At 48.2% G+C, this 27,173-nt stretch overlaps 1 protein-coding gene across 1 annotated transcript; it reads left to right on the top strand.

Moving 5' to 3' along the window:
• Window positions 1-25,275, top strand: LOC149367995 (uncharacterized). The gene is made up of 4 exons (XM_089569205.1): window positions 1-184; window positions 18,611-18,752; window positions 19,335-19,557; window positions 25,108-25,275. The coding sequence occupies exons 1-4, from the start codon at window positions 1-3 to the stop codon at window positions 25,273-25,275; spliced, it is 717 nt and encodes a 238-aa protein (XP_089425331.1).
• The last annotated feature ends 1,898 nt before the right edge of the window (window positions 25,276-27,173 follow it).

Here is a 27,173-nt window from a genome sequence, read left to right as displayed (position 1 = left end):
ATGGCGATGCGGTCGACCCCGAAAACCGTGTCATCGGTGACGACGCCCGTCTCCGAAGGGGGCGCGCCCGCCAGCGGAGGCTTCAAAAGGACTGCGCGGGCGGGCGCTCCGTTTCACACCATGGTTGTGCGGATAGAGGAACCCCGCCGCCGGGCGCAGCTGCTGTGGGATGCCCCGTCTCGAGGTAAATACGCCCTTTTCACGCCAGCTTCCCTGGGGCTTTCGACCACCCGGGCGCGATCCAGTTTCTTTCTGTTGCCACTACATCGTAATTCTTGACAGCGAAGAGGATTAATGTCACTGCGTATTTAAGCACAATTTCTAAGCAGTGAAATGAGGTTCGTAAGCAAATAAAATGGGCGCTGGAATTCATCAAAATCTGAACGGCGGGCAACGCAAAACAGATAGCCAGTCTAACCACAATGCCGATCTTATGTAGCACGGGGAGGCTTTGTCTTTGTCATTGTCTTCTTCGTGGGCAGCATAAGGCGTGGCCGTTATGGGTCGCTACAGGGGTAATTTTGGAAGCAAGTCTTGTTCTTCATTCATCCACTGCCGCAGACCCACCCTCCCTCACACTGAGCCCAACCACTACTAAAATTATTTAAGTTACTTTGAAACTAGGGGCGGACCTCCGCCATCGCATATTCAAACTGCGACGAAACAAAATGGACTTCTTGGCTCTTTATGTGCGGCTGCTCACATTTTTTCGACTTCGCGTCGTGACTAGCACTGTATAAGGAGAATAAACCGGAGCTTAGAGATACATTTTAGGTCACCTTCATCAGCCTGCGCCCACTGCAGGACGAAGGCCTGTCCCATTCCTCTCCAATCAACCCGGTACTGTGACAGCTGCGGCCACAGTATTCCCGTAAACTTCTTTTTCTTAACCACCCACCGAACCTTCTTCCTCGCCCTGCTCCGCTTGCGTTCTCTTGAATCCAATCCGTTACCCCTAACGGTCATCGGTTATCTTGAGTTCACATCACATGCCCTGCCGAAGACCACTTCTTCTTGATTTCGACTAGGATGTCATTAACGCGCGTTTCTTTCCTGGCCTACTCTACCCTTTTTCTCTCTTTACCGTTGCACCTCTCATTCTCCTTTCCATAGCTCGCTGCGTTGTTCCCATTTTAAGTTGAACCCTTTTCTTTAGCCTCCACGTTAGAGCACCATAGTTGAGCAGCGGCAAGGTACAGCTGTTGTATACTTTGCTCTTGAGGAATATTGCTAAAATGCTATTCATGATCTTCGCGAACCTGTCAAATGCGCTCCACCTAGCTCTTATTCTTCTAATTATTTTACTTTCGTGATCCGAACCTGCGGTCACTGCCTGCATTAAGTAGGCGTATTTCCTTAACACTTCCACCGCATCGCTACCAATTGTATACTATAGTTCCCTTGCGATATGTTGAACATTGCTTTTGTTTTCTGCATATTCATTTTTAGACTCACATTTCTACTCTGCCTGCTGTAACTCATTTATAATGCTTTGCAGTTCATCTCGTGAGTGACTGAGCAAGGCAACGCCATAAGCGAATCGCAGATTTCTGAGGTGTTTTCCATTAACTCTTACCCGCAGCTGTGCCCAGTTCAGGCCTCTGAATATCTCCTGTCAATAGCCGGTGAATAGCATTGAAGAAAATATGTCTCCCTATATGCCACAGGCAGTGGTTCTGTAAGCTACTCTCGCGTACTTAGCCAAGGAATACGTGCAGCATACCCACATCTTCACCGACTGGTCAAAGAAACTTCTTGTGGACTTTATTCGCCCACAACAAGCCATGTCACTTCTTATCGGCTCCAGCGGATGACAACCTCTACGACAGCTTAACTTCGCGGCATTAAAAAAGCGGTTTCCTATGTCTTGCGTCGAAACCCCAGCCGATCGATTATATTTGCCGAATCCAAAGCATCTCTGCAGATCCGGTCCAATATGCTGAAGAAAACCACTCATTAGCCCGCTCCCTTGACATATGGTACCTAAATCATTTGGCTGTTCCCACAGGCAAGTGCACAACATTCCAGTGGATAGCAGCCGACGGTGGCATTCTGGCCGATGAAAAACCAGATAAAGCGCGGCCGTAAAGACCACCAACATGGTAGAGTAGATACATTCGGTCTTTCACGAAATCTGGTGCAACCCAAATGGCTAAAACATATGCTTCAGAAGAAACACGTCGGCTCTTGCGCTTACCGGCTCATCACTACCAGTTTTTCTACTCAGTAGGCTGACATATCAGATCAGGACTCTCACCCAGAATTCCTCGCCATCTGGAAACACTTTATCACAGACTTCTACTGAACGCCGCATTTACAAACGGCTTGCATACCGTTTCGGTCAAATGAACATTCCGCTTTGTGACAAGTGTGGACCAGTCGAAACTGTGGAGCATACTCTGCTTGTGTGGTGTTTGCATGCTGACGAGCGCGCTATGAAAATGGCATGGAGAAGCTCTCCCCAGTGCCTTTAACAGTGGACAGTGCTATAGGTGCCTTAGCCTGCCTTAGGCAACAGAGACGGGCAATGAACTTTTGTTGTCATATTTCAATGATATTGGGCATGTTAACAAGCTCCAATTTCACCTTGCATGTAACCCTTATGCATCATTCACACAGTGAACTTCGTTAGCTCATTTGTTGTACTTTGCAGATCATCATTTCATACGCTACATTATTACTCGCTGACGCACCTTAATACGCATTTAATGGCCGCATTTTATCTTCACACCTTATATTTCTTTTATGTTACCTTTCCCGCACCTCTCCCCTTCGTTCTTTATCTGCTGAATTCCCTTCCCCATGCCAAGAAGGTTGTCAGTGATTTTCAAACGACGGCTAAATTCTCTGTTCTTTCATTGAAGGGTTTCTCTCTCGTGTCTCCGTGCGTGAAACCCCCTCCTCATTGGAATTTTAATGCTGACGTTATGGAAGGCTATGGCTGCTGCGGAACCGATGTATGTATCGTCCAGTATTTTTACATAAGGCTCTTCCAGACCTTGATTCAGTAAGGGCTTCATGACTGCTGCAGTTTCGACCGAATCCGATGCTTTGTAGTAATATATGAAGGCTATATGTAGGGTGGTTGCATTTGGCGCATTTCTTTTTCAAGACAGGCACTTTGAATATGGTCTATTGTCGAGTAGTCTTTACTAAAGCCTGCCTAATCAATGAAGTCTAATGATGTTCCGGCTCCATTAGCGATTACCTAAGTAAATGTCTTGTAGGCAACGGACAGTAAGATGATCCGCCTATAATTTGCAAAGCCTTTGAAAATTCTTAGGTAGTTTCTATGAATAAGGTGTAGTTATTTAGAAGCAAGAAGGAAATATTGAATTTCGGAAGCGCTTTCTTTTCATTATAGGTGCCGCCGTTAGAAGGAGACTAGAGACACCAGGAGACGTGACGTGAAGCCATGGCAGTTCTGTTTGTGCATGTATAAAGTTGCAAACTTGCGCCACGCGCACGCGCATCGCCTATTCTCTGCTGCTTCACTCGTTTTGATGAGGTAAGAGGTGGCGCTCCATCAGCCGTTCTGCAGCTGACCAGTGACCGCATTTATCATAGCGCCTGCACGCTTTTCGGGCACCGCTTCAGCTGTCTTTGGACTTTTGCTCGTGATGGCACATCGTTCCATTCCGTTAGTGCGCGAGAAGAACTAAATGTGGTAGGCTTAGTGCAATGACATGTACTTTTCGCGGTTGTTCACAGCTAATGCTGGAATATATTGACATCTTAGTTTGAGGAAAGCAATTGAATCTGTTTGTTTTCAAACAGCGCACTTACATCATCATCATCATCATCATCATCATCAGGCTGACTACGCCCACTACAGGACAAAGGCCTCTCTCATATCTCTCAAATTAACCCTGTCCTGTGCCAGCTGTGCCAACCGCATCCTCGCAAACTTCTTAATCTCATCCTTCCACCTAACTCTTGGACGCCCCTGCTGCGCTTCTCTTCTCTTGGAATCCCCTCCGTTACCCTTAGGGAATAGCGGTTATCTTGCCTTCGCATTACATGCACTCCCAAGCCCATTTCTTCTTGTTTATTTCGAATAGAATGTCCTTAACTCGTGTTTGATTCCTCACCCACTCTGCCCTTGTCCTGTCTCTTAACGTTAAACCTATCATTTCTCTTTCCATAGCTCGTTGAGCGGTCCTTAGCGTAAGTTGAACCCTTTTTGTTAGTCTCCACGTTTCTTACAAGAGGCTGAAATTATAAAAAAAAAGGTCAGAGAGGCCCACAATGACATCTGATGTCTACTGATTATAAATGGATCCACTTCGCACTGTTTAAGATGTGTACCCCACTGCGGCCTCGATGTTTCTGAAGTAACTAGCGCCTATATTTCCCTAACACGCTTCGAATTCATGCCGTTGCAGCGATAACGCTGCTAATAATAAGGTAATGCTCAGCTCCACAGGAAGAAAATTGACGCGGTTGATATGTAGATTAGACGATAATGATGCACTCTTCTCACTCGACGCCTTTGTCGCCAGTTGTTGCGGATGAAACGGTGCTTCTTGAGAGAAATATTGATCCCGGCACTAGAACGTGGTTAAGTCAGATAGTCGGAAAGTTACGTTATTTCTTCGGCAAGGGCTTGTGACCACTTTTCGGTTTCTCTCTATAGAAATAGAGAGACTCTTGTGCTTGTTTTAGGCCACCTCTGATTAGATGACAAAGGTGGTGCCCTAAAAGCCATTGCCATTGCTGTCGTCATTAGGTATGCTAAAGGTGCTGCACTGCGAATGCGCCCCCCCCCCCCCCCCCCCCGATGGGCGTTCATTGACTGCATTATAAGACAGCCGCGGCTTCCGCAGTCCGGCAGATCTCCTAATCGAATACCTCGGTTTGCGTCAGCCCACGGTTCCGTTTACCTTCCTGTGGAATCCTGCGAAAGGTTGGCCAAGTCGGCCAATATTGCAGAATGCGAGCTGACCGCGTTCAGTGGGGTTCATCGTTCATGCGGTGATAATGCTGTGCTGTAGCTTTCCTTGTTATGACATGCGCGGTTATCCTTATTTGCGGCAGATTTTATTCGCGCATCTAAAAGATCACTTATTATAGCTTGAAAACCTCCGGGTGAGGCATTACTCAACGGGAAAGAGAAGCGCATAAAAATAACAGAAAATGGCCTAGTCTAAATCAAGAGGAAGAAATGGGCTTGGCCAGGGCATGTAATGCGAAGGCAAGATAGCCGATGATCGTTAAGATAGCTCATAAGGTAACCGATTTTCGCTTAAGATACATAAGATAACCGATGGCTGAATTCCAAGAGCGGGCAAGCCTAGTAGGGGGCGTTGAGATAGGCGGGCGGATAAGATTAAGAAGTTTGTGCGGGGATAAGGCGGCCGCAGCTGGCTCATGGCAGGGTTAGCTAGAGAGATATGGAAGAGGATTTTGCCGTCTAGTGGGCGTAAACGGGCTGCTGCTGCTGCTGCTGCTGCTGCTGCTGCTGCTGCTAATGATGATGATGAGATGACCAAAATAGAAAGTTATCAATCAGAAGCATTCAATTGGAAAGTTGCCATTAAAATGAAGGCGCTGTCATGAAAAGAAAAAGGTAGCAGCGTTTTTTAAGGTAATATGAAATATTGGGCGTTCTTTGAATCTAATGGGACCACGTTCGATGACAACAAGGTCAGGAAGCTGATTCAACTCTTATATTGTGTCTGGTAAAAAAAGATTTTTTACAGCCGTTAGTTGATTCTTGTAAACGCTGGATACTCATGGAGTTGAACAAACATAATGATGTGCGCGCAGGTGGAATTGGAAGGGTCGCACGCACATTCAGAAAGTTGTCTTATACTTAAAAGATCAGAAATAGGTGACAAAGTTCACGTCTTAGGGCTAATGGACTGATACCGAGAGATGACTTAATACTTCTGATGGTGTGACGAAAGTCATAATCTGAAGATATAAAACCAGCCGCGCGATTCTCGATGGATTCAATGTCGTGAATTAAGCCTGATGAGCGGCTCAAAATGCTGATGCGTACTCAAGCTTTGTGCAAATAGTTTCGCATGTAAGCATACCGATAGACAGCCGAGACCGTGAAAAAGACCTAATAAGCCAAGTGCTCTTGAACTGCCAACCACGACTTTTGTGATAGGCTCACTTCATGTCAGTTTGTTGCTGTAATGGACGCCTGCTAACTTTATCACTCTACTAGTGATATGATGATTGAGTTTAGAGAATATGGATCGGTAAAGTGGGAACTTTTAAGTGAGACTTGCATGAATTTGGCTTGGTTTGGCTTATTGGGGTTTTACGTCATAAAGCTACTCAGGCTTTGAGGCACGCCGTGGTGAAGGGCTCCGGAAATTTCGACCACCTGGGCATGAATTTGCACTTAGTTACATTGAGTACCATCATCCAATCTGAGCAGGTTTAGATTATTCGTAAGTCATTCTTAACGGTTTATTTGGACACCGTGAGAAAAAATGCGACGGTATAACAGTCTTCAGCGAACAGACAATGAACTATTATATGCCATGACATGAAATTTTAAGCGTGCAACCAGACGAAGACAGTGAAGAAAGACATGTATTACGGTTAGGCTGAGAAACAAGAAGAACCTGAAAAAATGGCTCTGCCTGTGTCACTTTCGTAAAACAGCCTTAATCTAATTTGAGGATAGAAGAAAAGGCCCCTGGGCAACGATAATTTTACCACCCGTAGGTGGGGAAAAAGGAAAAAAAATGGGGGTGAAGCTACTGCAGCAACCCACAGCCGGGGGAGCAGGGCAGGTGAGACTCCCCTGATCTCCCCCTGGGAAGTAGCGGAAAGGATGGGCAAAATGGATGGGATGAATGGTTGTCAGGGAATGGGTTATGGGATTTAGGGTGGGAATGGGGACAGCGAATTGTTTGATCTGATCCTTCAATCATCTCGACTCCATTTTTGGCCTGCCTGGCCAGGACAAGGAAGAGCATCGAGATTGCCCAATGGTGCGGCCCCGCTCACGGGATGCACGATCAGCCACCAAACGCAACGGGCTCCGACCGCCGGAGACAGGAGAACATAACACGGGGTCAGCTACCTGGGGCCCGTCCATGACAGGGTTTGTTTCTGACCTGCCAGCTACTAACCGTCGAGTACTTTTCGCGGTTTTTTCATACTCCAGAAGTATGTGTGGTGTGATCCGACCAGTAGAGGCTTAGGTACCCAGCCTATCAGCCCACCGGCCCTCGGCCCCATGACCTAACACCTCCGGGGGAGCTACCTGCGCTTCCACCCAATCAAGCATGTACTTTTTTGCTCCCCTAGCTTGCTCTTCCCCTACTGAGGAGGGAGCGTTCAAGGTTGGGCTGACCAGAGTGAGGAAAGACAGGTAACGCACGAGCCCTAACTTGCAAGAATGCATTATGAATCGCAGGGCGGATTATATAAGCAAGTAATAAGACATGACGCATTCGCCGCCAGCAAAATAATCAGTGACAACACATGTATCCCCTAAAACTGTCAATCAACTCTGCCTCGATGATTTCGTGCTTCAGTTGGCAGCTGCTTTTGTGATGATTGTGCAACCATGATACAATGGTCAACAGTTTGATTTCGCACTGGGTTCTTCCCTTGGGCCAGAAGTGGTTAGGCAGTAGGATCAGCATTTGGTTCACATTTCTTACAGTGCTCATCGAGGAAGCCCCCGCTCCTGTCCGTCACATTTCTGCGGTGTCCACGCAGGCGATAATTCACACACCTCCCATTCTGACCTAAATTCGTCTTTTCGCAAGAAATTGTTAAACTATAGACGACTGATTCCTCACATCTGACGAACTTGAATGTGAGTCTTTCTGCACCCAGGCTTGTGAAAGACACAAGAATTTGCCATTGTGCTGTTTTTTATGCTTGTCTGGAGCCAAAAAAAACAGCTTTAACATTCGCCCTTTGCTCAATACTTTTAGTCGATGGGACAAGCCGTGAATGTACGGAATCGCCGCGCTTTTCTGCTTTCTAGCAGAAGAAAGGAAGGTGTCATGCTGTTTTGATGATTACGCTGTAGGATCCCTTCTGATACACTGACCAGGACATGAGTGGGGTACCCAGCAGCAGTCAGCTGAAGTATTTGTTCCTTAAAGCTTGCCGCCATTAGTTCCGGGCAAGACTTTTATAAGGTTTTCCAAAGGCATACATTGGCAATGCCCTTCTTATGAAGTTTGGAGTGAGCAAAGTCGTACGGGAGCAGTGACTTGATGACGCGTGGTTTGTACGTCCAGTAAACCTGCTCGCCCCGAAATGAAAGTCTAATATCAAAAAATATAATGCTGTTATCTGAAGGCATCTCGTAGGTTTTTTCTAGCGGCAATAAGCCTGCGTATACGAACGTTTGTGTGTTATTGGCTAAAGATTCAAATGAGTGTGGGCGAGCTACAGTCAGGGAATATTAGGACGTCATCCACGTACCTAAATTCTTGGTTACATTGAATGCAGCAAGGCGGCTGCCAAGTTGTGCTAGAAACAAGTCACTGAGAATGAGGGTTGCACAAGAACCCATACAAAATTCATCTCTTTGCAGATATGGCCGCCCGTCCCGCTGAATAAAAGTAGATAGAAGGTAAAGACTAAAAAGTTGTAAAAAGCTACTGCTCTACGTTCCGGAGACATCCTGGAAAGCCAGATTTCCAAACCTGTCGATGCAGTTTTGAACACAAGAAAGCATGCTAGACTGCGGTAACGAATAGACCAGATCTTTAATACCTGCGGGATACGGCTTTGAGTCGTAATCATTGTTGTTCTTCACACTCGTTTAGTTGTCCGCTTAAATTTTAATGTCATGTTATATCAACACGCCCAACCTACAAAGTTATTGCATTATATGACACAGGGGAGGTGATTCTGAAGATTACGAAAAGCAGTGCCACAAGGAGAGAGCGTTGTGGCACGCCCAAGATCATTTATGACTGGCGGAATGATACTGTTCGATAACGGTGTTTTGAGAGCACTTCGTGAGGAAATGGTCGATATAGGATAAGGGCGCTGGATCAATGCAGAGGCATAAAATTTCCGACATCAGTCTTTGCTGAAGGACTCAATGAAATGCTTTAGAGCAATGTAGAAATAGGACATTGCTTTGGAATTATGAGTTAAAGTTAATGTGAAGGCCGGTAGTGAATCAAAGAGTTGGGTCTCACAGGAAAGACCAGGGCGGAAGCCATGCTAGTTCGTTAAAAAAAGAGTTATTGTAAAGGTGGCTCGTCACCGGAGAATAAGTGACGTGTTCCGTGATCTTACAGGCAGTGCATGTTAATGAAATGGGGCGAAAATTTGATGGGCTGGAGCAGTTTCCTTATTTCAAAACTGCGGCTGCCCCACTTAGTTGCCAGTCATCCGGGATCGAACTGTATAGAATGGGTTAATACCATTTGGAAGAAGATAAAGCTAAAAGTTATTTGAGGAGATTTAAGTAGCTTTGCAGTAATGCCATCAGGGCCGGGACTGTTTGACAGCTTTAGGTTGTCGAGTTTTACGAATCCTTCAGTAGTAAAATTAAAGTGAGGCACATAGGAGTAAGTACATTCCAAAGTTTTTCCGGGTTAGTGCAGAAGGTTCTGAGTCAGTAGTACTATTGAAGGTTCTTCTTGGAGCGTTCTAAAAGACTTGTGTATTCCCCAGGCAAGCAAAATGTATTGCTATTTAATACCATAATGGAGTGTTTCAGCTGCATGAAAAAGAGGTTTTTAATGCGATCGCTTTTAGTTTGTCCTCTTGCAGGAACCATCGGGTTTCTCCTTAAAGAAATTCATTAACTGGTCGAGGGGGCCGTGACATCATCACCACCGCCAAATTTGAAAAATCTGAGGGCTAGGACGTTCAAGTACCTCAGGTTGAATTATCATATGCGATTACATTAACCGGAGCCGCTCTTCCACCATAATCCTCTCACTAATCGACATACATCCACTGTTAAACCCCACCAATTCACTTTAACTCACTGACCTCCATCATTGACATCCACCTTTACCATTTTCTGGGGTGGGCCTACTTCCAAAATTTGAGGTCCTTTGGAATATTAGCGGCCTGGCCAACTTCATCGCATCATTTTCTTTAAGATTGTTGAAGAAGGGCTCACGTTTCTTTGGGATAGTTTTATCAAAGCGTTAGAGTTCCAGTTCCAGGGTTTGGTTGTATCGCCACGAACGGAAACGAGATGTACGTAGTGGTGAATTATAGATGAAGATTCGCGTTTGTATAGCAGCCAGTGTTCCTAGCGGATCTGCGAAAGGAATGAAAAATATTTCAATTTCTTCGCTGTGTGATACGAGAGAAGTTTACCATGTGTATGGTTTATTAGTTTATTGGGGTTTACCGTCCCGAAGCAACTCAGGCTATGAGGGACGCCGTAGTGAAGGGCTCCGGAAATTTCTACCACCTGGAGTTCTTTAACGTAAACTAACATCGCACAGTACACGGGCCTCTAGAATTTCGCCTCCATAGATATTCCGCCGCCGCAGCCGGGATCGCACCGAGCAGCCGAGCGCACATCGGAGCCACCGCGGCGGGCCGTCTACCATGTGTAGTCGCATATGTAGTTACTTAATATTTGTCGAAAAGAGGGGGGGGGGGGGGGGTTGATGAATAAGTTGAATTACAAAATTTCATTATCGCTCAGGCTATTGGCACATGGCACTGACTGCATCAACTCTGTATCGGTGGACAAGGCCAAAAAAGAGTGCTGATTTGGCAGGCTGACGAATTGGTAAAGTTGAAACATGAGAACGAGGTAAATAAATTCCTTGGAGAGGCGGGACGATCGAAATGAGCGGATCCAGTCAAAATTGAAAAAGTAATAATTACCACAACTTATATAATAGGCGCAAGGAAATTGACAATTCCATTTGAACAGGACCGAGCGGACTACAGTAGAGTTAGTTCTTGGGCTAGTTGGTATACTTGGTTTACACTCATAGTTTTTCAGCACAACGGCACACAGCCAAAGAAAAGAAGCAGGAAGAGAAGAAGGACGAACACAGCGCTGACTGTCAACAGTTGACAGTCAGCGCTGTGTTCGTCCTTCTTCTCTTCCTGCTTCTTTTCTTTGGCCGTGTGACGTTGCGCTGAAAAACTATGAGTGTAGACCGAGCGGAGATCGTTAGTAAAGGAGATACCAAAATTCAGCGCTCGATAACAGGCAATCGGTATTTGCGCACTTCCAGGACGGGAAAGTTAGTGCAGATATTTTCATGAAAACAACTAACAATAAAGTGGTGGAAGGCGGACCCAAATTTATGAACACGAGAACATTAGCGCTCCTACGACCAACCTTATCTAACCTATGATCAGTGAATAATGATATGTGATGAAGTATTTCGCTTATTATGTCTGTAGTCAGTCATGTCTCAGTGAATACTGCAATAGCGGTACAATTACCTTTAAAAACAGCTTCCATTCGTTCCTTCTTGGGAACGAACCTATGAACGTTTGCAATGATGACAAGCACGGTTCGAAACGCAAGCGCACTTACCGGAGCTTCAACTGGCTGGTATGGCTGCAAGACTGAGCGCCATGTGCTCTCGGTGGCTGCTGTGATTTTAGTTCTTGCACAGAATGCGAACCATAGGTAACACTGTTTGGTGCCAAACTTAACGAAGTGCATCTTGAATCTGGATATGTCCCCCAAAGCTGCAAGCGTTCAAGAGCAAGTTCCTTCAGACAGGGCAGACCCTTCTGTCAAGCTTCGTCAGAATCATCAAGATGTGAAATACGCATTTGACGTGATTGAATCTGGAGGCTATGCGACTGTGCGTGAGAAAAAGAGCGCCGGAGCCTTTTCGGATGAAGATGCCGCGTTGTGAGGAGGCAGAAACCGGCTGTGCCACGCAGACTGTACGGTACTGATTTGCAGCACGAGTCGGAAGCATTGATTTTGTGGTTGCCTGCGCGCTTTCTTCCTGTACAGCCTTACAAACTTTCATTATGAACGCGTGAGAGTCGCCAGCCGTGTCGATAAGCGCCGTTGTCACGGAGGACAGCGGCAAAACGTGCGGCAACACGTGCATGCGCACAACGAACAGTAGGTGGAAGTGTCCTCTGGTTGGCCGTTCCGGGAAACGGGCCCAACCTCTGTTTTTATTCACACATTGTCTTATTCCTCTTTTTTCGTTTTTTTTTTAATGTATGCTGCCATCAAGGTATATATAAAAGAGCACGTTAGCGCGATAACAAGGACATCTGGTCGCATTATTTGGCTTTTACATCGACACTTTTCGTTGCTACTGGATAAAAGGCAGTACATGTTGCATATTCTAATCTGTTCACAGCGAGGTGCAGGAAACAGGAAAGAAGGCGATAACGGACTCAAAAGTTAGTGGGGTTGGGTACGTTATCCAGAACAGCCAAGCAGAAGACCTTCCGCCTTCCTGTTCATTGTATGCATGCGGGTGTTGCCGCATATTTCGCCGCGGCGCTCTGTGATACGGCGCTTATGTACTCGGCGGTCGACGCTCGCGGGTTCATGCTAAAAAAAATTACAAGGGTTGACAGTCGGGAAATAAAGTTTGTGGACCCCGTGTTCCTCAAACGAAGCCGAAAGCTCTGCTAGTAGCCAGGGTCTGGTGACCAGACTTGAAGAGTTGAAACTCAAAACTTGGTTCTTTCATCTCCATAAGTGTGGTTTCAGCCGCCGGCTAATAATACAGCTATCGGCTTGGTTTGAGGAACACGTAAAGCACAGACTATTGTCACCACCAAGTGTACATGTGACCGACAAGGGAAGCGCTCGATGATATAATACTTGTGGAAGGACGGTGTGAGCTCTTTGGACATTCACCAGCAATTTGTGGCAGTGTGTGGCGGGCAACCAGCATCCCGAAGAACCGTATTCTATTGGGTAGAAACCTAGAAAGCAGGCGAACAGCAGAAAGGGCAGCTGTGGACTGCCTCCAACAGTGCGATAACGCCCACCAACATCGGACTGATGGAAGCAAGACCTTGGAAGCAAGCAAGGGCTGATGGAAGGAAGCCGTCCACCCAGTAGAAGACAGTTCTTCGGGATGCCTGCTGACCACACACTGTCACAAATCACCGGCAAATCTCCAGAGTGCTCACACAATTGTTCCACAAGAACCATGTCATACAGTGCTGCCCCTGCCGGTTATTATCCATGCTGCGCGCACGGCGGCTGGCATGCACAGGAAGAAAGGGCTTTGGCAACCACAAAATTAATGCCTGCGAGTCACGCTGCCGTCTGGTGGTGGAGTACAATCCACAATACGAATAATAGTCGCACCGAACGACACGGTGGACCATGTGGCGCAGGAGATACAAAAGTGCGAATCATCATAGTGTCACGTTGTAGTGACGGCAGTCCAGTGGTCAGGAAAACACCAGCCAGTCTTGGAAACGAAGCTCTTTATTTGGGCTGACTTGCGCCCGCAAAATAACTGAATCACTCGGCGGCGGCGTAAGCAACAAACGTGCTCGTCGGTCGTCGAACTACGAATGTCCGCCGCTCGCGGCATAGCTCAATTTAAAGGCGGCAAGGAAACTTCCAGACAACAGGACAAGATCATCGACAGTAATCTAGAAAAACCTAGATGCAGCCTTTCATGGCTGCGATCAATCGAGATTAGTCTGGTCGCTTCTCGCGTCACGAACAAAAGTGATAACAACCCTTTCCTGCAGTCTTGAGCGTGAACGAACAAACACTACAATGATACGTGGCATTACCCCCCTTCCAAAGAAGTATCGTCTCGATGCTTTAAAATGAAAATAAACACGGAGAACGAAAACTTCGAGTCCTTTAGCGTTCATAATATGGCTTCAGGCGTACGACATGTACGACTTCCGGGCGTGTGCGGCGTCGCTGAGATGCTGTCGTGCCGTCGGGGATGACTTCATAGTCGAGGTCACCGATGCGACGGACAACCCTGTACGGGCCAAAGTAGCGTCGTAGCAACTTTTCACTCAATCCACGGCGGCGAACTGGCGTTCATATCCAAACACGATCACCTGGCTTGTAAGGCGTGTCTCGTCGGCGCAGATTGTAGCGTCGGGCGTCGGTGTGCAGCTGGTCTTGAATGCGAAGCCGCGCAAGTCTTCAGGCTTCCTCGGCGCGATGAAGGTAGGCGGCGACGTCGAGGTTGTCTTCGTCGGAAACGTGCGGGAGCATTGCGTCGAGTGTAGTCTTGGGCTTCCTGCCGTATACCAGCTGGAATGGGGTAAACCTGGTTGTCTCCTGGACGGCAGTATTATAGGCGAAGATCACGTAGGGCAGAATGGAGTCCCACGTCTTGTGTTCGGCGTCGATGTACATGGAGAGCATGTCTGCGATGGTCTTGTTCAGACGCTCTGTGAGTCCGTTGGTTTGTGGATGATAGGCAGTTGTGCTACGATGGCTTGTCTGGCTGTAGTTTAAAATGGCTTGCGTCAGCTCCGCTGTAAATGCCGTTCCTCTGTCTGTAATGGGCACTTCGGGGGCGCCGTGTCGCAGGAGAATTTGTTCGACAAAAAATTTTGCGACTTCTGTTGCGGTACCAATAGGGAACGCTTTTGCTTCGGCGTAGCGGGTCATGTAGTCGGTGGCCACAATGATTCACTTGTTACCTGATGACGAAGTCGGAAAGGGGCCGAGGAGGTCCATCCCCATTTGCTAAAAGGGCTTAGTTGGCGGTGGTATGGGGTGCAGGAGTCCGGCTGGCCTAGTCGGAGGCGTTTTGCGTTGGTGACAACGTGACATCTGGTGGAGGTGCTGGGTGGCCTCCCATGTTCCGGGCACCCCCTACAAGTCGTGACGCCAGCCCTTTGAGTCATCTACCGCAGGACCTGAGTCCAGTCCACCGCGCAAGCCGACGCCTGCAAGGGGACGAACCTGAGTTCGGGATTTTGCCGGACCCTACCCGGAAGCGAAAGCCAGCAGCAACGTCTACCATGAGCTTGCCCCAGACGATGACTCCAATCATTCTTCAGCAGCCCCGGGTGCCACCAACCTTCGACGCTTCGCCTTGCACCGACCCCGAAGAATGGCTGGAGCAGTTCGACCGTGTGGCTATCTTCAACAACTGGGACGATGCCACGAAACTTAGGTACGTGATCTTCGCGTTGGAGGGACCAGCAAAAGTCTGGTTTGAGAATGAGGAAGCAAACTTCACGAACTGGGAAACCTTCAAGGAGCAGCTTCTAAAGACCTTCACGAACGTCGTGCGAAAGGAGAGAGCCCAGCAGCTGCTACAGTCTCACATACAACACCTAAACGAGACCGTTGCTGTGCACGCTGAGGAAATGAGGCGTCTCTTCCGGCGTACCGACGCAAACATGAAGCAAGAAGAAAAAGGAAAGGTGCTCATGCGAGGAGTTAAAGAGCAGCTCTTTGCCGGCCTCGTCCGCAACCCACCGAAAACGGTCGCGGAAATTGTAGAAGAGGCATCCACGATGGAAAAAACTCTTGATGCCCGAGCCCGCCATTATGACCGCCAGCAGCGCGTTTTCTCAGCAAGCTGCCTGGACACCGCTAACAGCAATGACCTGCGGGAGGTTATACGTCAAGTTGTGCGAGAGGAGCTCCGACGATTGCTGCCAACGGGAACGCAGCCGCAACTTTCATCTCTCACTGACGTCATCCGGGACGAGGTTCAACAGGCCTTGGGTGTGACGCCGACACCCACGCAGCCTCTTCAGCCCCCAGCCATGACTTATGCCGCAGCTGTGCGCCGTCCTGCACCTCGACGACGGGACCCAAGCCCCTATCGCCCTCAGCCAGCTGCGTTGGACCGCCGCCCACTCGCCCCAACCCGCCCGTCCTACGAGCGACGCGCGCAGCCGAGGAAATGCGACGAGTGGAGAACTCCCGACCAGCGCCGCCCACTATGCTTCCACTGTGGCGAAGCCGGTCACGTCCTCCGCCACGGCCCATACAGAAGACTGGGGATCCGAGGGTTCTCTTACGACGCTCCACGACCCCGACCCGGCCAGCGACCAGCCGAAATCGAGGAGTTTTTGCGTCGGGAAGAATGCTCACCGCCCAGCCGCCTATCACGTTCCCCGTCGCCTTCGTCTCCGCGCTTTGTATCTCCTAGCCGAGGCTACGTAGTGCGCGGACGCTCCCCCAGCCCCCGAAGGTTAAACTGAATAAAGCAGCCTCTGGAGGTGAGGTTGCTTCCGAGCGCAAGTACAAAGATCCTCCATCGACGAAAACCCAAGTCCATGCCTCAACTACGACGACAACACCGACGACAACACCGCCGACAACACCGACGTCAGCACCTCCACCAGATGTCACGTTGTAGTGACGGCAGTCCAGTGGTGAGGAAGACACCAGCCAGTCTTGGAAACGAAGCTCTTTATTTGGACTGACTTGCGCCCGCAAAATAACTGAATCACTCGGCGGCGGCGTAAGCAACAAACGTGCTCGTTGGTCGTCGAACTACGAATGTCCGCCGCTCGCGGCATCGCTCAATTTAAAGGCGGCAAGGAAACTTCCAGACAACAGGACAAGATCATCTAGAGTAATCTAGAAAAACCTAGATGCAGCCTTTCATGGCAGCGATCAATCGAGATTAGTCTGGTCGCTTCTCGCGTCACGAACAAAAGCGATGACAACCCTTTCCTGCAGCCTTGAGCGTGAACGAACAAACACTACAATGATACGTGGCAATATTATACAGCCCTCGTAGAACACACTCTCCATAACCTGCTGACTCCCGCATATGCAGCTCAGGTTTCTACTGGGTTGAGCCGACGTGACGGAAGATAGAATTCATGCGAACATTTTGAAAGCCGAGTGATGGCACGCATGGCTTCTCGCTTTTTAAGGCTAGCGAAAGGCGACCTTTTTAAGCTGAACTGTGCTCGGGGACAGCACGTGCGAAGTTCATTGGAGTACTCCGAATCTTAGAACGTGAGTCGTCGGGAAGAAATGGAGCACTTGTTCCCGCCAGAGTCTGCATTTGACATGAGCTGGTGCTCCGATTGGTCGCATCGCAGAAAAGTGATGTTGAGGCGCCGTGTGCACGAAACAGGTCATATTTCATTCGCCGTTGTTAATTGTTAATTGAAAGACTAGCGCATAAAACTAGGACAAAGACAGAGAAGGAGACAGGACGAGCGCTAAACATCAACTGAAGATTTACTACAACAAACAGGTACTTAAAAACGCTTCAGTGGCACATGCGCTCACTGGGTTACAAACAGCACAAACTAATCTAAATGTGGCAAACTGCTTCGGAGATACATGGTTTCTTTCCTGGTCAGGGCAAGCCACGTCGTGCTGACACACTTATCACCTTCCCTGTTAATGTGATAAGCCTCACAAATCTCACGGCCTAACCTTGTGCCTCCCCTACCAAGCACACACGTGGCTTCAAACGCCGGCACGCACCCGCACCGCTTACAATGCGTGGCCAAATGGCTGCTCCCCGCCAATGAATCCACCAGCGTGCGATGCTCTCGTAGCCGTTCATTTAGGCAGCGTCCAGTCTGCCCCACGTAGCATCTACCGCAGGAGAGGGGTATGCGGTATACAATGCCAGCAGTGCACGGAACGAACTTGCCCTCGTGGTTTATGGTGCATACCGGTTTCCTCTTCTCATTGACGGCTTTGCACATGCGCACCAGCTTTTCGGGAGCAGTGAACATGACGTCCACACCGCACTTCCCTCCAACTTTTCTCAGCCGGTGCGAAAGCTGGTGTGTCAGCACGACGTCACTTGCCCTGACCAGGAAGGAAACCATGTATCTCCGAAACAGCTTGCCACATTTAGATTAGTTTGTGCTCTTTGTAACCCAGTGTGCGCATGTGCCACTGAAGCGTTTTTAAGTAGCTGTTTGTTGTAGTAAATCTTCAGTTGATGTTTAGAGCTTGTCCTGTCTCCTTCTCTGTCTTTGTCCTAGTTTTATGCGCTAGTCTTTTCATTAACTATGACACACCAACTAGCCCAGCTTTCCGCCTTGATTTCATTCGTCGACTCGTGACTGCAGGCCCATTGAAGTTATGACCTTCACTCTTTTCAAACAGACAATCCCATGAAATTCCTATTTTCCCCTATCTTTCCTTATCATAGATGATTCGAGTTTTGACAGATCAGTTTAGCGGCTTCAAATCTACGGTGCAGCACCAGACATCAGAACTTGGACACTCATGTTCATTAAAATGTATGATCTGCATGTAAATCGGGCACTCTTTTGCAGGGTTTGTCTCTTTGACAGAAATAGGCCGGCATAGGTAGACAGTAGGACGTCTAACGCTCAACGTTTCCCCGTCATCATCATGGTAGCAACGCGGCAAACTTTTACCGCCAATAAAAAACGATGAAACACCACAAAGAGGGCGCACTCTTTGTGGTGTAAACCGCCGCGGTAATTCAGTGGTTATGGTGATCGGCTGGTTGTCTGAAAGACGCGGGTTCTATCCCAGCCGCGGTGGTCGCATTTTGATTGAGCCTTAATGCTATACGCCCCTGTACTATGCGTTATCAGTGCACGTCCGAAGACCTCTATACGGCGTTCATCGGAGCCTTAGTCGATTCGGTACGCTATAATATTCCCATAAAAATAATTCTTTGTGGCATGCCTTCGTTTTTTCTTGTCGATAAAAGTATATAGCGTTGCTACCAATTTGAGCCAGGAACTAGGGTCTTGCACTTTCAGCATCCCCGTGCCCTCTACGCAGGATCCCGCGGCAGCTGGGACTGGAAGCGGCGCGTACTGCAAGTGTTTCTGCTAGTCGTCATCTTGCATCCGCTATGTCTGGCACCCGGTGCCGACGCCCTCTTCCTCAAGAAAAAGCTGAAGCTGCTGAAGGCTAGCAAAGGGTGAGGCACTTGGCCTGCTGACCCTTCACCGTCTCTGGTTCACCGCATTCTTCCTACAGGTCTTCACGTAGCGCTGACAATCATGTTGTCAAATCTTTTTCCATAGCATGTTCTCATCGTGCGTTTGAAATGCCTCATTCTTAATTTTGTGTCCACCTTGCAAAAAAAAAAGCCATACACAGTGGTGGTCACTGCTACATTTATTTTGCAGTGTCGAAAAGACAACGCGTTCTTCTTGAAGGAGTATTAAAATTGAAATTTGTTCTGCCATCACTCTGTAATACAAGAAACACTTTGCACAAACCAAAACTTGTCCATCAGTCCTGGACGATTCGTTCTTTTTCGTTTTAGCAAAAACGAGAACAAGGGGGACATACAATGCTCATGGGAGCTGAACGAGATTCCTGGATATTGTTTTGTTAGTGCCACGCTTGTGAGATGACTGAGTATATTATCACTAAGAGCCGTGGCATGCACCGTGTGGAGGAAGATATCCTGCCCCTTGGGCTTGGGCGGATTCAGGGATGGCTGTGTGCATACGGCGCAGCACCAAGTGGTCCTGACGCGCACGCGAACACGCAGAAAATTGGGCCTTTCGCACCAGCCGAACTATCCTGCTGCTGCCCCGTGGGTGCCTCAGCCCCATTGGGTGCCGCCGCCTCACCCGGTAGCCGTTCCCCCGGTGGCTGTGCCCCCGGTGGCCCCCTGGAGCTACCCCGGCGAGTACTCGGCCTGGCTGCCGCCACCGCAACCGGCGCACGGATGGCTGCCAGGACCTGCGCACGGGGCACACCCGCTACCACAGGTGAGCTGCCGTCGCCAGTGTTACTGACGCCTAATTAAAGGTGAAACGCCTTCTGCGGAGCGTACATAAGCTCTCCCAATCACAGCACTACGTTGTCATGAACACCTGAGCCAGATAATACACTTCTACACGAAGCAGCTAGAGAACGCACAATCACGGGCTAAAGTTGGCGAACCTTTTCCGGCGACTTTTTCGTCCACGCGTCCACTCCTATGTTTTACGCTCCTGTGTATGCCAGCTAAGAGGTGGCTACTAGAGGGTTCTTTTAGACGTCACGCAGTTACCCTGGCCGCGGCCAGTCAGCAGCGTCGCTCCGGCGGGTCAGGAAGCTCCGCCCCTCGAGGAATTCCCGCGCTCGTCAGTCGTAAGGCGGGGAGTGACGACCTTTGGGTGTTCGCAAAGTGGCGAGAGGAGAGGGAAATTTGTCACGACGCTCAGATTAAAATTTTGACTACAGGTAGCTGCGCTTCTACAGAGCGCATTAAAAAAAAAAACTTCCGGGAAGTTATGCGTGGGGCGACGTCCTTTATCAACCAAGGCATTCCAGACATACCCCCACTTTACTGAGAGCCGCTTTCAGAGGCCTTTTAAGCTACACTAGGGTTGCAGTGCACTAGGATATTATACAGTGGCGTGAGATGTGGCTCATCCTGTGTTTTAAGCGCACACCGGTTTTAGTAGAAAGAAGCGACGGCGCTGTCGTCGCCCGCAATTGAACCGAGGCAGCCAGCCCTTTGCTACTTACCACTGCTTCTCGATGCGGAATCTCCCTTTTTTCGCTTCCTTTCCTTATTCTTTGTTTGTAATGCTTGCCGAGCGGCGTTTATATAATTGTTACCTACCAGGATGGACAGGCGGGCATGCCAGAACAGGCCAAGAGCTCAATTATCTCGTTTTAAGGCCCAAAAAACGTGAAGAGCACTGCCTTTTTTGGCAAATAAAGTTTAATACATTTTACTGGCCCAATGCTCCGGCTGTGCTGCGTGTGCATTTCTGCATTTTGAGCCACGTTTGATTTTGAAGGGTTTTACGCTCACATGAGGAGCGCTTGACACAAACAGGCGCGTTTCCAATACTTGTACCTAACCGTCCGCCTATCTCAGCAGGAACACTCCGGTTGCAGAACCATAAAGGAGAAGACAGCGTACGTAGGCACTGGTAAATATTATGGGAGTAATTAGACATGCCACGCAAATAACGCTATTCAAACAAAAGGTAATGGTGCCGCATAGGGGACGCTGAAGCAAAGCCTGTGCCGAATTTCCTCTGCGAATTTCCTGTGTTTGCCGCTCCTTCGCCGCCCTTCGCATACAAATGCATCTAAATAGTTTGGTCCGCATAGATTCCTTGGCTTTACAAGCTCATTATGCGGGTACAGTATGCCTAACACGGCCACAGAAAAAACGTTTAAAATGTTGAATGGCATGAAATCCAAAGATAATTACATTAAATTGAACAATGAAGCAAGAACGCATTCGCACACGTTATATATACAACGCGGTGTGCTAGAATGTCTTCTCAATCTATTACAAGAAAAAAGAAACAAAGGAAAAGGGAACGACAATCGCATGATAAATCTGTGTAAATCGCAATGACTGCCTACGTACGACGTGCCGACGTACCGTTTCCTTTGGAGCTATGTGGCTTACGGTTAAAGGCTAATTACACCCTAGCGCAACACATGTGGCAGCACAAAAAGGTACATGGAACGAGAGCTAAGGAGCGAAGATAATGCGATAGTCCAATCTCTCTTTTTGTACTGTCCCACGTGTTACACTAGGAGGTAATTCGCACCATGTGGAAGCATGTTTCTTCGGGAGATTGTACCGGCATGTGGCATCCAAATTTTTTGTTTGTCTCGGCGTGAGCTGCGTCTTCAGGTGAACGATATACATGGTGTACGTGAAAATAATTTATTTTTTAGGCCTTGGCAAGTAAGCACACTAGTGAAGAAAGTTTTTCGTATGAAAGTGCATCTTCAGTTCGAAGCGATTTACTCTAAGCGTACTGATTCCCCAGGATGTATATTGCTGTCAATGATCTCGCTCTCAGCGAAAATCGTGGGACGTTTGCAGCTAACAATATATTTTACACCCACTTCCCATATTCATCGAAAACTTTTGCACACCATCACAAAACGCCAAAATGGCGGCAAATACAGCGAGATGCGTATTATAAAGAACATATATTTTTTTTCTCCCGCTGCTTTGCTAGGAGGTAGATTCACTGAAAAAATATAAATGCATATATGCGAAGCAAGGTTGCATCGTTATCACTATACGCATCCTAAATACATACCTTATGGAGCTCTAAAAGCTTGGGTTTTTATTCTATGCCAGTCTCGGATAATTTCTTACAGTAAACAGTCCAACTGCGCAAGTCAAGCACAAAAGGAAGCAATGCAGCATCATAATATCATCCCACATATTGAACGCACAGCCGCAAGGAAAAAAATAAAGAAAGGAATAGTTTTGTTTTCTTTCTAGTCTTCCGTTATTTCGTGGTGATAATTAAATCTGCCAGCTAAAATGGCCCGGACAAAGCAGCTTCAGCTGCTTTGCTTTGTGCGCGGCAAGATGACCGTGGTCTGCTGTAGCGCTGCTGCACGACGGCACCAAAGCTAACGCGCTTTCAAGTTCGGTCTACTGCAGCGCCACCGCATCTTTTTTCCGCTCGAGGCCCCCGCAGGCGGAGGATGTCGCGATGCCGCGCCACTAGAAGTACTCTAGTTCACTATACCAGGGTTCTTCGGTGACACAGAGATGCCATTTTGTTTAAATGACACTGAGGCCAACTCTATCCAACTTTCGTTCCAAGTAAAAATCTTTTGTGGGGGTCTTTCTGGCTTTGTTGCTGTTTTTTTGGCAGGAAAATATACAATTATTGCTGAAAAAGTGAATTTAAGAGCAGAAGTTTGTTTCCGCCACTTGAGTCTAATTCCAGATGGCAAGGCTTAATAATAAGGACTCCGAGATCACCGTTTGTAAGGAAGTGGTGACGTGCCCTGACCTCAAGGATCCGCTCTAAAGAAGTACGCAGTTCGCGTGCGAAAGCGGCCGGCGCTGACAGCACCTGTATTTCAATTTGCGACCTTCTCTTGGTTACAGAAGCGATGCTTTCAGTGAAGGGAACCTCTTTATATTAGCGTATGGTAATATATCGATAGAGCCCAAGCTCAATTTGACCTTCATGTCTGGATGAGGGCTGCGGGATATTGTTCGTAACACCGTGTTAGCAGCGGATAAAACTCACCGTGTTATTCTGCGCCAGCTCGTTTAATCTGTGAGGTGCTTTGTTGCTGAAAGTGTAAATTTAATGACTCAGATGGACTGTAAACATGGCAGCAAAGCCATAAACGTTAAAACTGAACGGCTCGGCTGCACCGCAAAGCAGGAGCGCGACACACGTAATCAAACTTCCATCGTCACGCGGGCACTGCCGAGAGATTGCGTTGCGATAAGTTTCCTAGCCAAATATTTAAAAAAAAAAGAACATATGGCGGAATCAAAGAACCGTCACCTTCGCAGCTACAGCGATGAGAGTAGCAACGACCAAATGGCGCTTATGGCGGCTGCCCGTCTGTATTTCCCGATTTGCTCCATAAAACTCTCCGTTACAGTGTATTTGCCTCACAACTCGAGTGCCCTGCAGTGAAGGAAGCACGGACGAGCTTACGAGACTGCCACATATATCTGAAAGATGGCGCCTTAAACATGTACACCCCCGTCAAAAATATTCGACCTAAGGCGTTTGCTTGTGCGTCCTGGCTTCCTCCTAGGCCTCACAAGCTCCCCAGGCCCCAGACTTCCTCCCAGGGCTCCCGTCCTCAATCCTCCCAGGCTTTGGACTGCCAGATGTGCTAGGGATCCCCGCTAAACACTTTTGAAGCAAACCCTCTGGACTGTATACTTTTGACGGAGGCTGTACCTTCCACTGCACGACGAGCAGGTCGTGGCATTGTACTTGGTGGAGTGAGAACCAATATACGCGGACGGAGCGGCACGTTAGCTTTCCTGGACTGACTGCGGCAGCCGTACAGCCTGGTGAGGCGAAGACTGTTTAAAAAATATCATAAGGAGAGTTTTTGATCGTAATGTGGGAGTGTGGATTCTGTAGAATGAGGACGAGGTGGTAGTGCATTGCAGTATAAGTACAAAGCGCCCTCCCCGCCCCCCCCCCCCCCCAAACAAATACAAAAAAAAATAGGACCCATGTAAAGGACAGTACAAGTGCACAGTGGTAACTAATTTTCGAGCGAAGGACGCTGAGAAATAGAGTTCAAAACAAATCACCTCGAACAGAGTCACACCTCTTTTTAACAAGTGCAATATTATAATACGCTGTCAATGCGGATTTGAGAACACATCATTAAAAGTTGCATTGCTAGCAATCCCAAAAGGGTGTATATTGGAAAAGATAGAGGTGAGTGAGGTCATTACCGGCAGTTGCGCCGACTGCACGAAGTTTTTTGGGCTTGCACTTATACCCCCTCGCAAAAAAAAAAAAAAGACTTCATTCTCTATGGGGTTCATAGGTTAATCGTTGTAGAAACTCTTATTATCGCTTCAAAGCAAGGATCCGAGCTACATGAAAATTTACGTCTACAAACAAAATGGGGCGTGCGTTGGCCAAAGGTTCATCAAAATAGTTTGGTACAGTTGCACAACGTGAAGTCTGAGTCAAAAGTCTCTGACCCCCACGGTTTTCTGAAGCATTCCACGCTGCATGCGGGCGACACCTGGCGATGCAGTCCTGGTGTCGAGACCGGAGGCTACACATGGTCCTGTGTGTTCAGCTGTACTTCATGTTGTCACATGTTCATCGCCCTTCTTTACAGTAATGCTGCAATTCACGGCCGCTACGTCACTTAAACTTTCTCTCTTCGCTGAGGCGCTGTGCGAATCGTTCTGCTGTCAGGCTGGTATAAATTATGTGCAGTTTTGTTTCAATCTTCAGATTACAATCAGCTTGATTAAATTGCATGCTTTCTTTGTTTTGGGCTCTGTGCCTTACTGAATATGAAGCGTTCGTTCCGAGCTCGACGAAATCAGAGTATATTCGAGTAAATAATTAAAGGGGATAAGTTTTGTGTTGAATTTTGAGCTGAAACTCTGAAGGCAAAAGTGCTGCTGTATATATTTTGCATACATTCAGTTATTGAAGGATGCCCGCTTCTTTGCACTTCTTTTTTCCTCCCCTCCCCTCCACCATCACTCAATGCTTCCAAGCTAATAGGCTGAAGGTTTGTCATGAGTTAAGAAAGCTTGGTTAGGCGTCAACCTATATCAAAACCAACGCACGCGCATTCTGTTCGAGCTTGTTGAAAGGGAAAAATTGATTTACTCCGCATTTTACTGCGGGCAGAGTACGCCTTAAGTGGTTACTACCATACTGAGGAAAGACAGCTGCATATGTTTCCTTAGCACAGTTTGTGGCGCAGTTTGTGCAAGACCACACCGACTGTTCATTTCTGGCGCCGCTGGCCCAAAAGGACCTGCCCCCACGTGTAGTGCGCTGGTTAACTAAGCGAAGCTGTCCCCTCTTCCGCAGGCGCCCACGGCAACGTACGTGTTGGAAGCACCCGCCGCCGCCGCGTTCGCCCCCGGCAAAGCCCGGCCCCGGCCTCGGGGCCCGCAGGACTACCAGTACACGCTGCACTGCCCCTACGAGCTGTACGTCCCCGTCGAGCAGCCGGCCAACAACAAGGACCGCTGGTAACGCCGCGCCCACACTGCCAACTGAACGAGACAACTTACCCGCACTCCCAGAAGTCAAAACCAGCGCGTAGGCCATCTTCGAAGGAAGCTTCGAGGTTCGCCTCAGGGGAAGACACTGTGCTCGGCGAAATGCACCTGATAAGAGACGATAATACAGAGACACGGAAAGCACGCCAGCAGGTTTTTATAGTGCACCGTCGACGTGCCACAGCGAGAACGCCGGGCTTCAGACACGAGCTCGGGCACGAGACGCCAAACCAGAGTGATGTGTGTTGTGACGGCCGCTGTCGTTGATTAAAGCTGTTTGGTGGTGTCCCCACTAGGCCGCCATGAGTTTGTTGGCTTCTTTCATACTTGCTTGCAGTAGATGTTTTATGTCGTTTCTTTGCCCTTGTGGATCACTCCTATATAATTTCAGTTCCAGCCGCCGCAGTAGTTCTGGCGTTCGGCTGCTAAACCGAAGGTCACGGAACGAAATCCTGGCCTCGGAAGCCGCATTGGTTTGGTTTTCTAGGAAGGGAAATGACGCAGTAACTGTCTGCCACATCTCGGTGGACACCTGAACCGCGCCGTAAGGGAACGGATAAAGGATGGAGTGAACGAAGAAAGGAACAAAGGGGTGCCGTTGTGGAGGTCTCGGGAATAATTTTCGACCACCTCGGTGGTGGCTGTAGTGGAAAACTTTTATTTCAAAGCCTAAAAAAAATAAAATTATCAGCAGCACTGCGGCCGGCCTTCAGGCTGCCGGTTGTGGCGTCCAGGCCGTGCCTAGCATAGACTTTCTTACTATTACCTAGAGGGAAAGCTGGCGGCGCTGCACTTCAGCCACCATGGAAGCTCAAAGCATCATGGGGCGGTGAGCTACCTGTTTCGGGACAGTCGTATTTTTTGGGAACACGGAGTGTTACTACTAAGATGTTTCATTGCAATACGCTGTTCGTGTGTGCGCAGACGGCTTTCGCGCGAACGCAGTGTGCAAAAGCCATAGTAATGAAAACGCAACAGCACACGACGGCAATAAAAGGTTTCACTTTTCTGAAATGCCGTTAAAAGCCTCTTAAAGTGTTTAAGCAACAACATTTTTTCTAAAACATATTTACTTTTAAAAGTGCGCCTGTTAATTACGAAATATTAGTTTCTGTAGTGTTCATTACTTGGCCAATAGGAAAGCTAGCCATCTCTTATTTTGTACAAACTTTGCACTTAAATGCTTTTCTGCTCATTTGTTGCAATCATTATACAAGATATTGAATGTTAGGGCATTTGTAGTCATCGAACAGCTTTATTTTTGCATTATTTTTTGACCAAAAGTTGTAGTTCTGCAGTCGGTGGCTCACCGCCCCACAATGCTTTGAGCGCCCATGGTGGCTGAAGTGGTCTCGAGGGGCCTCCATGCAAACTCCCATAGACGGGTTGTCAGCTTTCGCTCTAGGTAATAGTAAGAAACTCTATGGTGCCTAGCCACGAAGTCCTCTGCCCAGGTCACCAGCCGAAGTTGGAGACTCGCTGGGCAAAGCAGCCTCCCACTGCTGCGGGCTGTTTAGGTGCCGATCCTTACAAATATGAGCGTTGAGTTTCTGGTGTCATGTTCATGCATTCCTTGTGACACATTAGAGAGTGACCACGAAGTCAGGTATACATGTATTTCGACAATAAAAGCTCAGCAGAGATTCTTTTGCGTTAATACAGAAGATTTCCTGATGTCATTGGCCCTCACCCACTCAGGTCACTTTTCTCACCGTTAACTCCCATGCAGAATTATGCCACCACAGATCCAGGTGTTATTTCACACGAATTTCTCTCATGCTATTACACAACAAGAACTCCTCTGTTGTTTTCATGCATTCCTTTGTGATGCGCACAAAGGCATGCATGAAATAAATGCAGCAAGCGCCGGAG

This window comes from Amblyomma mixtum, chromosome 1 (genome assembly GCF_055824585.1).
Source record: "Amblyomma mixtum isolate Tamu chromosome 1, ASM5582458v1, whole genome shotgun sequence".
NCBI lineage: Eukaryota > Metazoa > Arthropoda > Arachnida > Ixodida > Ixodidae > Amblyomma > Amblyomma mixtum.
Note: the sequence above shows the minus strand (reverse complement) of the source record. Positions and strands in the feature narration are given on the sequence as shown.

What these genes read in the sequence shown, in the direction of transcription:
- LOC149367995 (XM_089569205.1), top strand. Translation starts at nt 1, where the DNA reads ATGGCGATGCGGTCGACCCCGAAAACCGTGTCATCGGTGACGACGCCC. An exon ending in GTGGGATGCCCCGTCTCGAG is followed by an intron (nt 185 to 18,610) that starts GTAAATACGCCC and finishes CCCTCTACGCAG; the next exon opens with GATCCCGCGGCAGCTGGGAC. An exon ending in GGGCACACCCGCTACCACAG is followed by an intron (nt 19,558 to 25,107) that starts GTGAGCTGCCGT and finishes CCTCTTCCGCAG; the next exon opens with GCGCCCACGGCAACGTACGT.